At 51.1% G+C, this 16,197-nt stretch overlaps 1 protein-coding gene across 8 annotated transcripts in view; it reads right to left on the reverse strand.

Annotated features, from left to right (window-relative positions):
• Window positions 1-2,845: 2,845 nt before the first annotated feature.
• Mlxipl (MLX interacting protein like) overlaps window positions 2,846-16,197 on the reverse strand; it is a 47,177-nt gene continuing 33,825 nt past the window's right edge. For 3 of the 8 annotated variants that reach the window (XM_051161330.1, XM_051161326.1, XM_051161323.1), the window contains 9 exons: window positions 11,461-11,645; window positions 7,078-7,606; window positions 6,761-6,828; window positions 6,524-6,680; window positions 6,262-6,374; window positions 5,749-6,116; window positions 5,115-5,238; window positions 3,838-3,967; window positions 2,846-3,089 (listed from right to left, as the gene is read on the reverse strand). In XM_051161330.1, the coding sequence (XP_051017287.1) occupies window positions 2,971-3,089; window positions 3,838-3,967; window positions 5,115-5,238; window positions 5,749-6,116; window positions 6,262-6,374; window positions 6,524-6,680; window positions 6,761-6,828; window positions 7,078-7,606; window positions 11,461-11,645 (1,793 nt within the window). In that variant the 3' untranslated portion in view covers window positions 2,846-2,970. Of the gene's footprint in view, window positions 3,090-3,837; window positions 3,968-5,114; window positions 5,239-5,748; window positions 6,117-6,261; window positions 6,375-6,523; window positions 6,681-6,760; window positions 6,829-7,077; window positions 7,607-11,460; window positions 11,646-16,197 lie in introns of those variants that run through there. The other 5 variants (XM_051161328.1, XM_051161327.1, XM_051161324.1 and 2 more) reach the window with 5 other exon arrangements.

The raw sequence follows: 16,197 nt of genomic DNA on the forward strand, positions 1-16,197 counted from the left end.
CAGAGGCAGGCATATCTCTGAGAGTTCGAGGCCAGCTTTGTCTACAGAGCAAGTCCAGGACAGCCAGGTGCTGTTGCACAGAGAAACTCTGTCTCGAAAACCAGTAGCATCTATATTGAGATCTGGCACCCCCTTCTGGTGTGCAGGCATAGGCGTAATCAGAATAGTGTATTCGATCCTGCTCCGATCAAGCACTGCATGCTTACCACACATAGCTGGACAGAGAAGTGGGTTACTGCATACAAACAAGGAGGCCGATTCAGCTCATTTCGAGTGAAGAGTCTCTATAGGGAGCAGTCTTCAGACAATGAACTTCTGAGGAAGCCGTGACTCACATTTCCTGTACGTTCTGTCAGCATTCGCCCTTCTTGGACCACTGAGGAAGGCTTTGCCAATCCCATGACGTCAAGGCAGCACTGGGGTTCTTTTTTTTTTCTTTTTTGTTTTTCGAGACAGGGTTTCTCTGTGTAGCCTTGGCTGTCCTGGACTCTCTTGTAGACCAGGCTGGCCTCAAACTCACAGAGATCTACCTGCTTCTGCCTCTCGAGTGCTGGGATTAAAGGTGTGAGCCACCCCTACCTGGCTCGACACTGGGGTTCTCAACACGACTGTGGCCATGTCAATGGTGCACATCCACTCTGACCTTTGCCTGCTCCCTACAGGGGAGGGAGGCTCCATCTATGCAGGTCTGGGGGAAGCCGTCACCCTGCCGGATGCAGACCTCCCAGGGTGCTGCTTTAATGTTACCCACTTTCTGTAACCCTAATAACTCAGTGGTACCCAGGGTGAAATTGGTTTGATATTAGAACCTTATGAGGAGGGGTATGTATTTCCTAGTTCCCACCCCAACCCTACTACAGGGTAAAAATTCCTGAAACACCATTTTAGAAAATGTATTCCTTTATTTATCAGCAGTTGTGGAATGAACTAGGGCCTCAAACACATGCAGCAAACACTCTCGACAGTGAGTTACAACGTGTGTGTGTGTGTGTGTGTGTGTGTGTATAAGATTTATTTATGTATGAGTGCTCTATCTGTATGTATACCTGCAGGCCAGAAGAGGGCACCAGATCTCACTATAGATGGTTGTGAGCCACCATGTGGTTGCTGGGAATTGAACTCAGAACCTGGTCTACAGAGTGAGTTCCAGGACAGCCAGGCCTATATAGAGAAACCATTAATTAAAAAAAAAAAAAGTTTCTTTTGGAGCTGGGCCTAGTGGCACAGACCCTTCATGCCAACGGAAGATAGGAAGATTTCCTGTGTGAGGACCAATGTGGTGGCACACACATGTAATCTCAGAGGAGGCCGAGGCAGGAGAATTTTAAGCTTGAGATCAGCCAAGGTTACATAGCTGGATCCTGAATCAAGAAGGAAAAAAAAAAAAATGGGGCTGGAGAGATGGTTCAAAGGTTAAGAGTACTGGCTGCTCCTCCGGAGGACCTGAGTTCAATTCCCAGCAACCACATGGAGGCTGGCTGACAACCATCTGTAATGAGATGTGGTGCCCCCTTCTGGCTTGTAGGCATACATGCAGACAGAGTAGTGTACACATAAAAATAAATCTAAAAAGGAAAAAATGGGCTGGAGCGATAACTCAGCTGTTCAGAGAAGGAACTGCTCTTACAGAGGTCCCCAACTTGTTCCCAGCATGCCCATGTGGCAGCTCACAACATCTAGGAACTCAGGTGCAGAGGATGCCACGCTCTCTTCTGGCCTCCACATGCACCTGCACTCATGCACATACACACAGACAGGCACACATAATTTTGTAAAAAGCTTGTTGTTTTTTTAAAGTCTTATCTTTACCCAAAACCTGCCAATAGCTTCCACCTCAAGTAAGAAAAGGGTGGTAGGCTGGGGAGATGGCTCAGTAGGTAAAGTGCTAACTGTGTAAACACATGGACCTGAATCCAGAACTGCAGCACCCATGTAAAAGTCGGGAGGCGGGCAGGGCAGAAGCAAGGGGGCGGTGGTGTACACCATTTATCCAGTACTTGAGAGGCAGAGGCAGGCAGATCTCTGACCAGCCTGGTCTACAGAGTGAATTCTAGGACAGCCAGGTCTACTCAGAGAAACCATGTCTTGAAAAAAACAAAAGCAGGCAGATGTGGTGGCGCACATCTTTAATCCCAGCACTCGGGGAGGCAGAGGCAGGTGGGTCGCTGTGAGTTCGAGGCCAGCTTGGTCTACAAAGTGAGTCCAGGAAAGGCAAGGCTACACAGAAAAACCCTGTCTCAAAACAAACAAACAAACAAAAAAACAAAAGCAAAAACAAAAAACAAACAAGAGTACTTGAAGGTTGTTTTAAGACCCCCAGGGTCCTCTATAAAGCCACCTTTCACTGCTACCAGCTCTCTCAGTGATCTGCACTGAGTCATGCTGCCAGTCACGCCAATATCCTTGCAGACAGATTTTGCCTTTATTGATCAAAAATATTTTTATAAAACTCACATACTCACACACACATCTACATACATGCAAGATGCCTGCCCTGCTCTGGCCACCCCTCGCCCTGATCTCTCCTTGAGTCAGACCTAGGTGACCTCACCCAGGAAGCCACCCTGTACCTCCCCATGTCACCAGTGCAGGAGCAAAGAAACAGTTCTGTTGAGCCTCCCTGCTCAGGGACTAAGGGTGGTGCCCTTGGTCCAAAGCAGGGAGTTGTGAGGAATCAGATTGCCGTCTTCTCAGAGCTCCCTGAGTGGCCTGCTTATGCCCCCAGTGTCACAGCTGCTAATGCCTTTGGGGTTCTCTGTTATTAAACGGAGGTCCACAGGTGGTGTATGCGTCACCAGGAGTCATAGCATCAGTGATAGCTCAGGGATGGGACCCGGGTTCTTTTCCATCTGCAGGAGGTGATGAGTGTAAAACTTGGAACCTGGCAGACTCTCAGGGAGAGAGGGCCAGCCAGGATCAAGAGGGGAGTGCCCACGGGTTGTCCCTGGAGCTTGGAGACCTTCACCAGGATTATAACGGTCTGCCCAGGGTGCCCTCTGTGACTGCCCGTGTGGCTTGCTCAGGCATACGGCTTGGGTCAGTCAGGATGCTGGTGGATGTGCTGAGCTGGCGGAGAGAGTTCAGGACAGCTGGAAAAACAAGGTGAGATGCCTTTGAGGTTAGTGATGAAGTCAAGAACATGGGGGAAATACTAGTTTCTCTACCATTAGGTGTTTTCGAGACTAGAGGACCATCTAGGGTGTGACATGGTAGAATCCCCTGAATCCCTAGGCTGTATTCAAGACAGACTAGACTTGGGGACCAAGCAGGCTGGGTTTGGACTCTCTGCTCTGAAACCCCACAAGTGTGTGTGTGCACATGTGTGCATGTGCATGTACATGTGTGTTACTGGAGATCGAATTTAGGGTTTTGTGCATGATGATGTAAGTGCTCTTCTGCTGAGCCACAGGGATTCTAGGCAGGTGCTCTACCACTGAGCCACACCCCCAAGCACCTCACTGGGGGATTCTAGGCAGGGGCTCTACCACTGAGCCACACCCCAGCCCCTCACTGGGGGATTCTAGGCAGGTGCTCTTCCATTGAGCCACACCCAGCCTCTCAACTGGGGGATTCTAGGCAGGTGCTCTACTACTGAACCACACCCCTGCCCCTCACTGGGGGATTCTAGGCAGGTGCTCTACCACTGAGCCACACCCAGCCCCTCACTGGGGGATTCTAGGCAGGTGCTCTACCACTGAGCCATGCTCCCAGCCCCTCACTGGGGGATTCTAGGCAGGTGCTCTACCACTGAGCCACACCCAGCCCCTCACTGGGGGATTCTAGGCAGGTGCTCTACAAGGCTTCACAATTTAGTGGGCAGCAAGGTAGCTCACGTACTTGGCCGGAGAGCCGGCAGGGAACAGTACTCGTCCAGCCAGGCCAGCGAGGTCTGGTGTAGGCTATGCAAGCTTGTGGTAGACACCATCCCATTGAAGGACTCAAACAAAGGCCGGATGAGGGTGCTGAACTTGGCTCAGAGTCAAGGAGTACACCAGTGGTCTAGACAGCATTCTATACTTCACACAGAACAGTGACCCCTGACCCAAACGAGTGTCAAGAAAGGCCTGTCACTGTCAAACTATGACCCCTATGGGCAGTCACTCTACTATACATCCCCTGCTGCCTCCAAGAGTTCTTCACTCATCTCTTAGCCTCTCCCCTTAGTACCTCCTGAACCCTCATCCTGTATGAGTCTGTCCCTCGTCTCTAGGCTTAGTCAAGAACTTGAATACTGTCCTGATGGCACAGGCCTGTAGTCCAAGCCATTCAGGAGGCTGAGGCAGGAGGGTCACAAGTTTAAGGCTAGCCTGAATAAGTTAGTGAGAATTTGTCTCAAAATAAAAAGTTAAAAGACAGCTGGGATTGATCCAGGTGGTGGTGGTGTACACCTTTATTCCCAGCACTTGGGAGGCAGAGGCAGGTGGATCTCTGTGAGTTCGAGGCCAGCCTGGTCTACAGAGTGAGTTCCAGGATAGCCACGGCCCCTGCCGGGCGGTGGTGGCGCACGCCTTTAATCCCAGCACTCGGGAGGCAGAGGCAGGCGGATCGCTGTGAGTTCGAGGCTAGCCTGGTCTACAAAGTGAGTCCAGGATGGCCAAGGCTACACAGAGAAACCCTGTCTGAAAAAACCAAAAAACAAACAAACAAACAAACAAAAAACAGGATAGCCAAGGCTACACAGAGAAACTGTTTCTAAAAAAAAAAACAAAAACAAAAAGAAGAAGAAGGAGGAGGAGGAGGAGGAGAAAAAAAAAAAAAAAAAAAGAGGGCTCAGACAAAGCTTACGTTCAATTTCTAGAATGGGAAAACAAACACAACCTTACCCTGAACCCAGGAAAGAGTGGATGCCCTGCCTTCTGTAAGCCTCATTTGACTTAGATGTTAGATCCTTCCAGACTACCTTCAAGGGCATCCTCCAACCTTCTCCCCCTACTCACCCAGTCCCACTTGTCATGCAAGCCTGCAATCCCAGGGCCTGACAGTAGGAGGCAGAACCCAAAGCCCTACAGCTCAGCCTGTGGCCTGGGACATAACCTAGACTGAGTAGGAGCAACAGCCACCAGCACACCATCGCGGTTCTCAGTCCTAAGGCCATCAGCCCCAAATAAGGATACTACCCAGAACTTCCAGTTGTGCAGTGTGCGTGTCCGGACATAGTCGTCAAACATGTCCCACATCTGGTCAAAGCGCTGATGCGTGATGGGCACCCCAGTGGCCGGTAGCTGCTGCTGGCACAAGCTGGGAATAGAAAGAGCGGTGGTACAGAGAAGGTGAGGATATGTCTGTCTCCTTCACCCCAGCCTTGAGTCCTTCCCCCCAACACTTTGTTTTTTTTTTTTTTCCCAGACAGGGTCTCTCTGTAGCCTTGCCTGTCCTGGACTCACTTTGTAGACCAGGCTGGCCTCGAACTCACAGAGATCCACCTGCCTCTGCCTCCAGAGTGCAGGTGTGTGCCATCGCGCCCAGCATGCCCGAGTACTTTTTGTTTTGGTTTTTTAAGGTGCTGAGGATGAAATTCAGGCCTGGCATGTGCTATGCACGCACCCTAGGACATTTTAGGCAGTTGCTCCACGACAGAGGCACGTTCCCAACTCCTTACTGGAAGATTTTTAGGGAAGCGCTCTTATCACGGAACCACAACCCCAGCCCTTCGCTGAGTCCTTCTAGACAAGGGCTCTACATCTAAGCCACGCCCCTAGCCCACAAAGCCACACCCCCAGCCCCTCACTGGGCTCCACCCCTGCTTACTTGATGGCAGCATTGAGCTCCTCTATCTCATCCCGCAGCTGCTGTGCCTCCTCCTGCATGGCCGCCCGTTCCTGCTGCAGCATCAGGATGTACTCGGCAGTCTTCTGCAGCGTTGTTGCTTTGCTCACCTGCGAGCGCCACCATTGTGGGCCTCTGTGCTGGCAGGCCCTGGGATCTGGTGTTGGGTGTTGGTCCAAGGAGGGGTTCCACGACTCTAAGGGAGTGTACGTCTCTGGCTGGGGGCTCACCTTGAGGCTGGGCTGGGCACTAAGAGTGCTCACAAGTCCGTGAAGGGTGTCAAATCCTAGCTTAATATTGAAACGTCTCTTCTGCTCCGCGGAGATGTGTGTGATGCGTCGGTTCTCCATCTTAGAAAGTGACATGAGTCTAAGATGGAGAGCTGGTTGGGAAGGATTGCTAGCAGTTGCATCTTGGCAGGGGATGGGAAGGGGGGGTGGGAGCTGAGGGGTGTGTGTGGGGGCGGCGGCGGGGGTGTCAAGGGATGACACATACCTTTTTTTCTACACGCCTCCGGCTTAGGATAGTTTGAGGGGGAGACAGGTGGACACCCAGTGCCCCCGGGGGTGGTACGGAGTTGAGATCCCCTGATAGTCGCCGCTCACTGCCTGTGGCAGGGACAAGCCCACAGACAGACCAACACACAAGGGAGAAGGTCCCCTTGCCCTGTCATCCTGACCCTAATCTCAGTCCCCTTCCTTCCTCCTCCTCCTCCCTCCATCCCCTAAGACTCACAATCCCTCTAGCCTCTATTTACCACTGGGTGCAGGGGGTGACAGCCGCTCTGCTTTGGGGACAATCAGGGACCTGGGAGGAGCCAATGTGGCTGGGCCTGGAGGTGGCCTGGGTGGTGTAGGGGCTGGGATTGGGGGGAAAAAGGCACCGGCACAGGGGATTTCAGAGGTTGTATCCTGCTGGGGTGGAAAAGGGCAGAGAGCTGGAGTAACAAAGCCCCTAGACTGACCCCCTACATCCCAGTGCCCCACCATCTTACCGGGGACTCTGGGGCCCGGAGAAGGGTGCTGGGCACAGTCGGAGATTCCAGTGCTTGCTCAGGCTTGGCTGGGTACAGGCAGGACTATGAGGGCGACTAGACTGGCCCAATCAAGTCCATCACCCATTAAGACCCTTTCCTGTTCCCCAGCAGCCCCCACGTCCCTATCAGACATAGCTTGTATCCTTAATGTCACTCTACTTTTCCTTGGTCCCCCAAGACCACTCTAAAGAGCCCCCTGCCTTTACAGCCTCCCGACCCCTTTCAGTGCTGATCCCTCCCAGCACCCCATCATCTACTTGTTTCTCCCATCTCACCTGCCCTGAGCAGCTGTGTAAGGCACGGGTTGTTGTCTCTGGCAGTGGCACCACCAGGGCTGGCAGTGGCCGAGGCCAAGGTGGAGGGACTGGCTTTCCTTCCCCCAGGGGATGGGGTAGTGGAGGGCCTGCATCTGGGCTGCACACCCTGAGGCACGGTGAAGTGAGGCGCAAAGGCAGGTTCTGGGTACCTGTGGGGCAGATGGTCTCCGGGGAAAGGGGCGGGGCCAGGCTGTGGGGTGGGGACAAAGGTCGAGGGTGCAGGAAGTGTAGACACTCCTGGTGCAGGAGGGACTGTGGTGAAGGGAAACCTGGCAGAGAAGAGGGGTTCTTCTGGCAACAAAGTGGGGGGTGGAGCCATTGTAGAGAAGTGGGGTGGGGAGCAGGGCTCTAGGCCGTGCACCTTGACAGTGGTGGGATATGGAAGGAGAGGAGTAGGTGGAATCTTGGTCTTAGGGTCTTCAGGAAGAAGGAAGTCAGAGCCCAAAAAGGTACTGGGATCCAAAGGTCCAGGGCAGCTGTTTCGAGCCTAGGTGAGGGAAGACAGGGGGTTCTCAGAGGACAGGGTACAGAGCCACCTCCTTGCATCCACCAGGGAGCCTCTGTCTTGACTATGTACCAAGGACAGCAGAGAACTGATCCATGTATGTGCACATAGATGCACACACATATGCATTTAGGCACACACTGGAAATTATAATCTAATGTACAACTGCAGCCTAGAATAACCTTCATGCACAGATTAGGCATGACACAGAACACCAGTCCTACTCACGACTTGTGATCCACTCGCCCATCAAATAGTTTGTCCAGTGCAGCTATTAATCTAGTCTTCATTTATCTATCTAGCCATCCATCCATTGATCCACTAATCATCCACCAGTCAGTCTATTCTTCCATTTATCTTTTCTTCATCCATCAAAACACTAACTCATTCACCATTCCTCCCATTTGTCCAGTTTTTATCCATCCTTGCATCCCACCATCTCCCTATCCATCTATCTATCCATTTTTTTTGTATCCATTCACCAACGTATTCTCTCATCTATGAACTCAGCCATCTCTCTATTTCAACCCCAACCTGCAATGGTTAGTCTGGTGGATTGTCAGTTTGGTAGGACTGAGGAATGCCCAGGAGATGGGTGAGGTACACTGGTGTTTTTCTGAGGGCATTTCCAGAGGGCATAAACTAAGAGGGTGGGGTGTGCTGGGTTAAATTCCATTGTCAACTTGATTCAATTAAGAAAAGGGTAGTGCATTAGTGAAACACATCTCTTGGGTGTGTCTCCAAGCATATTTCCAGAGAGGGTTAACCAAGAGAAAAGACTCACCCTGGGTGTGGGCAGAACCATTCCATGGGGGGTAGGATCCCAGACAGAATAAAAAGTGGGCCGGCATGATGGCTCAGAAACTTAAAGCTCTTGCCGCCAAGTTGATGAGTTGAATTTGATCCCAGGAACTCACATGGGGGAAGGAGAGAACCAACTCCTGAAAGTTACTCTCTGACCTCCACTCGGACACCCTCATATACACACGCATGCGCGCGCACACAAAATAAATAATAAGTAGGGGGCCTGGTAAGATGGCAGCCCCCTGGATGCCTTGACTTGAGTTCAATCTCTGGGATCCACATGGTACAATGGTGCAAGGAGAGAAACAGCCGTGCTCAAGTTGTTCTCTGACCTCACATGCATGCCATGCCATGCATGCCACTCTACATCATGCCTACACACACACACACTTACACACACACACACACACACACGCATACACATGATCATCATTATCATCATCGTCATCATCAACTAAAAATAAGCAAGCAAGCTGAGCACCGGCATTCTCCTTTCTGCTCCCTGACACAGTGTGACCAGCTGCCTCATTGGGTTGTTGTCATGCCTGCTCCACTGTATCTCTCAAAAGAAACCTTCCCTTGAGTTGCTTTTGCCAGGTGTTTTGTCAGAGCCTTGGAGAAAGTAACCAGTATGGGGGGAGGCTAACTATGGATGCTGAGTTCATAGTCTGGGAGTCCAGGTGGAGTAAATGAGGTGTGGGGAGGGAGTGGACACTATTGAACAAAAGCATTCTTCCTCCCCACACCCACCTCTCTGTCTTTGCATCCTAGCTTCTCTGCCTTCTTATACCTCCTTCCCCATGAGAGACGAAAACATCTGAAATCTTGAGAAAAAAATAATTCCTTCTCCCCTGAGGCAGTTTTCCTAGGTGTAGGACTGAGCCTAAGTCAGCAAGTGAGCATGCAATCATTTTTCTCTGCTCTTGACTGTAGATGTGGTGTGACTGTAGATGGGGTGTGATTGTAGATGTGGTGTGACTATACATGCGGTGTGATTGTAGATGTGGTGTGGTTGTAGATAGGGTGTGGCTGTAGATGGGGTGTGGACCATAGATGTGGTGTGACCGTAGATGTGGTGTGACCTTGGATGTTGTGTGACCTTAAATGTGGTGTGGCTGTAGATGGGGTATGACTTTAGATGGGGTACAATTGTAGATGTGGTATGATTGTAGATGGGGTGTGACTGTAGATGGGGTGTGACTGTAGATGGGTGTGACTGTAGAGATGGGGTGTGACTGTAGATGGGGTGTGACTGTAGATGGGTTGTTGTAGGGGGTTGTAGATGGGTGACTGTAGATGGTGTGACTGTAGATGGGGTGTGGACTGTAGATGGGGTGTGACTGTGGGTGGACTGTGACTGTAGATGGGGGTGTGACTGTAGATGGGGTGTGACTGTAGATGGGTGTGATTGTAGATGGGGTGTGATTGTAGATGGGGTGTGACTGTAGATGGGGTGTGACTGTAGATGGGGTGTGACTGTAGATGGGGTGTGACTGTAGATGGGGTGTGACTGTAGATGGGTGTGATTGTAGATGGGGTGTGACTGTAGATGGGGTGTGACTGTAGATGGGGTGTGACTGTAGATGGGTGTGACTGTAGATGGGTGTGACTGTAGATGGGGTGTGACTGTAGATGGGGTGTGACTGTAGCTGTAGATGGGGTGTGATTGTAGGGGTGTGTGACTGTGGGGTGTGACTGTAGATGGGTGTGACTGTAGATGGGGTGTGTAGATGGGTGTGTGAGTGGGGTGGTGTGACTGTAGATGGGGGTGGATGTAGATGGGGTGGACTGTAGATGGGTGTCTGTAGATGGGGTGTGATTGTAGATGGGGTGTGACTGTAGATGGGGTGTGACTGTAGATGGGGTGTGACTGTAGATGGGTGTGACTGTAGATGGGGTGTGATTGTAGATGGGGTGTGACTGTAGATGGGGTGTGACTGTAGATGGGGTGACTGTAGATGGGGTGTGACTGTAGATGGGGTGTGACTATAGATGGGTGTGACTGTAGATGGGGTGTGACTGTAGATGGGGTGTGACTGTAGATGGGGTGTGACTGTAGATGGGTGTGATTGTAGATGGGGTGTGACTGTAGATGGGGTGTGACTGTAGATGGGGTGTGACTGTAGATGGGGTGTGATTGTAGATGGGGTGTGATTGTAGATGGGGTGTGACTGTAGATGGGGTGTGACTGTAGATGGGTGTGATTGTAGATGGGGTGTGACTGTAAATGGGTGTGATTTTAGATGGGGTGTGATTGTAGATGTGGTGTGACCATAAATGGGATGTGGCTGTAGATGTGGTGTGACTATAGGTGTGATGTGACCTTAAATGTGGTATGACTGTACATGTGATATTACTGTTGAGGTTCCTGTCTTGACTTCCCCACAATGATAGACTGTACTCTGGGATTGCAAGCTAAAATTAACCCCTTTCTGCCCTTAAGTTGCTTTTCCTCAGGGTATTTTAGTGAAGCAACAGAAATGAAACCAGAAGAGACACCTAACAGTTACAGGGAAATGACTTCTGAACTGGGCATGGGAGTTCTTGAAACAAGGTGCTAACTCACAGTTTCCTAACAAACACACACACACACACACACACACACACACACACACACACACACTCATCCTGCTTCCATGCACACATTCCCATTCTTCCCATCTGGCTTGCCATTCACTAAAACCCAGAACGCTAGGCAGGCATGGTGGTGTACACCTTTAATGGCTGCACTCAAGAGGCAGAGGCAGGCTGATCTCTACAAGTTCAAGGCTCTCCAGGGCCCTGAGACTCCGTCTCAAAAACAAAACCAAAAAACCCTTCTCTGGCTTATTCCCTGTTTTGTTGCTCTTCCATCCCCTGTCTCCTTCCTTTAGTTCTTCTTTGTAGAGTCTTCTTTTTCTGCTGGCTGGGTTCTCCCAGGGCCTCTGCCTGGTGGGTCCAGGAAGTGTCTGGCTACTTCCTGGCCTCAGGCAGAGCCAGAGCTAGCTCCCACATGCTCTGGGCAGCCTGGGGGCAGAGCAGAATAAGCTTACCTGTAGGCGGGTATTCCCTGAGAGAGGGGTCATCCCTGAGGAGGAGGAAGAGGAGGCTGGAGATGGTATCTCTGGGCCCAGGATCGCACTGCCAAAGAGGGAGTCAGCCATGGGGCCAAAGCTGGGGGGCTCCAGGATGTTTGAAGCGGTGGGCGTCTGCGGGGGGCGGTAGTTGGTGAAGAAATCTGTAATTGGGACACACGGGGTAGCAAATGTCATTAAGACCTTATGAATGGGCCGTGGACACGGTCCTGACACTGGGCAGAGGTGGGATAGGGACCAGGAGAGGTGGAAGGCTTTCAGGAGAGCCTGTGAAACAGTTCCTGTCACACTCAAGGGAAGCCTCAGGAGAGACAGGAGTAGAATGGACCTGGGGGAGATGGTGGGGTTTAGGACCCCAGGAAGTTACCCACCCATGGAGCTCCACTCTTGGCTTACTTCCCTTCCCTGTGTCTGCTCCCCTTTTCAGCACTGTTGGCATTCTAGAAAGAAGGGGTCACAGAGAGGTCGGGAAAGGAAAAAGGTGGGGTGCAGGGGAGTTGCCCCAGTGCGTCAGGAATGAATCAAGGGTAAACAGGTTCACGAGGTCAGTGGGTCGGGAGAGGTTAGGCTTCCTGAAAGATCAGTGAGTCGAGGCTGTAAGAGCTGAGGCTGGGCTGGCATTTGGGGGACACAGTGTGGGCTCACAGTGTGAGCTGGGGAGTGAATGAAAGGGAGCCAGGAGGCCTGAAAAAGCTTATGGAGAGCTGCGCAGGCGAGGCAGCCAGATTGTTCAGGGCTGCGAGTTGTGTAAGTTCTGGGCTATTCTGGTTTTGGGAAGCAAGCTGCTCATGGTCTGACCACATCCCGGGCTGGGGCGACACCCGCCTACCCTCTCCCTTCCGGGCACCTTTCTCTGACCCTAGCCAGCCTGTGTTCTGTGCCCAAGGCCTCCCGGGTCAGTCAGAGCCGGCTCCACCATGACAGCTCCTCATGGGGTTTGGTGGGCTGAGGCCCTCAACTTTTCCCAAAATCCCAAACCAGGAGAGCTGGCCAGAACTTTCTGACATAAATCACCTTTCAAGACCAAGTGAGTTAGATAGAAAAGGTCATAGGGTCAGTGTGTGTGTGTGTGTGTGTGTGTGTGTGTGTGTGTGTGTGTTAAATATCTACATGATGTATTTGTGTATATACATATGTTGAGAGTGTATATGGGAGTGTGTCATGTATATATGTACGTGCATATGCATGTGTGAGCATGTGTGTATATGTGTGTGTGAAAGTGTGCACATGCATGTATATGATTACATGTATGGTGTGTACACGTGTATATGCGTGTATGGATACATGCAGGCTTCTGTGCATATGTGTGAGTATGCGTATGTGTGCTGTCATGTGTATACGTGCATACGCATATGTGCATGAGCATGTGTGAGTGTGGTGGTTTTGTTTATACGTATGTGTGTGCATGTGTGTATGTGTGCATAAGCATCTATGTGTGTGGAGGTGTGTGTATGCGAATATGTGTGTGAGCATACATCTATGTTGTGTATGGCATGTATGTGTATACATGTCCATGTTTGTCTAAGGTGATTCTGCCTGGTTCTGAGTATCAGTATACAGGGACACGAAGCTCCTGTCTACCTCTCTGGATTTCTGTCCCTAGGACACACCTGGCATGCCCGCCTCTCTCCCAGTATCAGAAGTCATTTTTATGTTTGTTTGTTTTTGTTTTTTCGAGACTGTGTTTCTCTGTGTAACAGCTCTAGCTGTCCTGGAACTCACTCTGTAGTCCATGCTGGCCTCGAACTCACAGAGATTCACCTGTCTCTGTCTCCCAACTCCTGGGATTAAAGGCGTGTGCCACCACCCCCTGGCTCAGAAGTAGTTTTATACTGTCCTGTGTCCCCACTTTTTACAAAGCGATCTGAGGAGAAACCAAAAAGGGGTCACCAGAGTTCCATCCCTCTCCCCCAGGGACCATGGCCCTTGTCAGCAGGTCACTTGGAGCCCAGGAATAGAGAAAAGGACCTTGGCAAGCCAGCATCATGTCATAGCGGCAGGCTACTCCTTCACTGTGACCTGTCCAGCGGCCTTCAGAGGGCTCCCTCCCCGCAGCCTCCTATCAAGCCCCAGTCTTTCCCTGGCCCAGTCCCCACACTGACCAGCCACAATCTCTGTCTCTGCACCTCTGCACCCAGCCTCCTACGTCTGTAGAATTTTGCGCCTTCAACAGGTTTTCCAGAAAGAGGACAGGATAGAAACCCTGGTGGCTCAAGGCTCTCCCGGAGCATGGCCAGCTTGAGAGTTTTTGTAAGCATTTAGCAAGCATTTATAGTTTACAATTTCCTGCTCTGGGAGAGCCATGCTTGCCTCCGTCCAACTGTCACCTGGTACTGATCGACAAGGTTCTGAAAACTTCAACCCATCTGCATTTGCCCAGAGCCTGGATGGACACAGCTTAGCTCCTACCTGTGGTAGGGGTCTGTGAGCCAAGAGGGAACTGCTGTCCAGGGGGCCAAGTCTGCTTCCAGGGCACTGCCATCAACACTTCTGTCCCTGGCAGACCCCACCCTCCCAGGGCTATGGCCCCGGGGGGTGGTTCCTCATTCCTTAATACCCGCCCCCATAGGCCTCACCTCTTGAATGACAGGCCAAGAACCCTGTAGGAAGAAGCTGGGAGGGGGGTATGCCACCGAAATGACCATCTCTCTCAGAGACTTTATCTCCTCCGGTTTGGGTGAAACAGCCTCAGCCCCCATAGCCTCCTGACTCCTAGCATGGCTTTTAAAAAAAATTTTTTTTTTTTTTTTTTGGTCTTTCGATGCAGGGTTTCTCTTTGTAGCCTTGGCTGTCCTGGACTCACTATGTAGACCAGGCTGGCCTCAAACTCACAGAGATCTGCCTTGCCTCTGCCTCCCAAGTGCTGGGGTTAATGAAAGGTATGTGCCACCACAGCTGGCTATCCGCTATGGCTTTAAGGCCCCTAAATAAATGACTGTGAGGGGCAGTGAGGAAAAAACACACAAGGGCTGGGTGTTGGTGGCACACGCCTTTACTCCCAGCACTCAGGAGGTAGAGGCAGGTAGATCTTTGAGTTCAAGGCCAGCTTGATCTACAGAGTGAGTTCCAGGACAGCCAGGGCTACACAAAGAAACCCTATTTCAAATAAGAGGGTAGGGGATGGATGGAGAAAGTGCAGAGGGAGAGGGAGAGAGCACTGGACATGGTGATCCACTCCTCTAATCCCAGTACTCAGTGGGTAGAGGCAGGAGGATCAGAGTCCAGGGCAGCTTGGCTATACAGCGAGTTTGAGGCCAGCCTGGACTGTATAAGGCTCATCATCTTCTAGTTTCCTAGTTAGCTTAAAAGATGTATTTATTTGTTATGTATACAGTGTTCTGCCTACATGTAACACCTTCAGGCCAGAAGAGGGCACCAGATCTCATTATAGATGGTTGTGAGGCATTATGTGGTCGGAATTGAACTCAGGACCTTTGGAAGAGCTGCCAGTGCTCTTAACCTCTGAGCCATCTCTCCAGTCTCTACCTAGCTAGCTTTAACTGTCAATTTGACAATTTCCTAGAGTAACCTGCGAAGGGGACGTAATTGAGGGATTGCTTAGATGTAAACTGGTCAATTGCCATGTCTGTGGGGGAGTATCTTGATTGTAGGTTGATGAAGGAGGGACCTAAGTGTGCTGGCTCCTTTTATGCCTACTTGACCCAAGCTAGAGTCATCTGAGGGGAAGGAGCTTCAGCTGAGAAGATGCCTCCAATAAGATCAGGGTGCAGGCAAGCCTGTGGGCATTTTGTTAATTAGTGATTGATGGGGGGGAGGGCCCAGCCCATTGTGGCGGGTGCCAGCCCTGGGCTGGTGGTCCTGAGTGCTATCAGAGAAAGCAGGCTGAGCCGGGCGTCGTGGCACATGCCATTAATCCCAGCACTCAGGAGGCAGAGGCAGGCGGATTGCTGTGAGTTTGAGGTCAGCCTGGTCTAAAAAGCAAGTGCAGGACAACCAAGGCTAACACAGAAAGACCCTGTCTTAAAAAACCAAAAAATAAAAGAAAGAAAGAAAGGAAGAAAGAAAGAAAGAAAGAAAGAAAGAAAGAAAAAAAGAAAAAGAAATCAGGCTGAGCAAGCCATGGGGAGCAAGCCAGTAAGCAGCACCCCTCCATGGCCTCTGCATCAGCTCCTGCCTCCAGTTTCCTGCCCTGCCTTCCTTTGGAGATGGGCTACAACGTGGAAGTATAAACCAAATAAACGCTTTCCTCCCCAAGTTGCTGTTGGTCACGGTGTTTCCTCACAGCCACAGTCACCCTGACTAGGACACAAAGCATGAGTCCTCAGATGAGCCAGGAAGTGGCGTTTTCCCATTCTTCCATGCTTCCTGATTGAGCTCCTGCCCTGACAGCCATTAGTAACGTGAGCAGTAAGGTGAGAGAACCCCTTTCCTTCCCTAAGCTGATTTTGGTCAAAGCATTTGTCACAGAAACAGAGAGAAAAGATGGACACCTGTCTCAAAAGAAAAACCAAGGAGCTGGGCATGGTGGCACACACCTTTAATCCCAGCCCTAGGGGAGGCAGAGGCAGGTGGAGAGACGGAAGAGAAAGAGAGAGGTTTGTTCCCATGGACTTTCATCAATATGGTCAGGGTGTCTGGAAACACCCAGACACATCAGGAACTCAGTAGTCTGAGAAAAGACAGGACTGTGAGAAACTTGCCACTTTGCAAAATGCTTACGAAGACTACAGCTCC

This window comes from Acomys russatus, chromosome 19, assembly GCF_903995435.1.
Source record: "Acomys russatus chromosome 19, mAcoRus1.1, whole genome shotgun sequence".
NCBI lineage: Eukaryota > Metazoa > Chordata > Mammalia > Rodentia > Muridae > Acomys > Acomys russatus.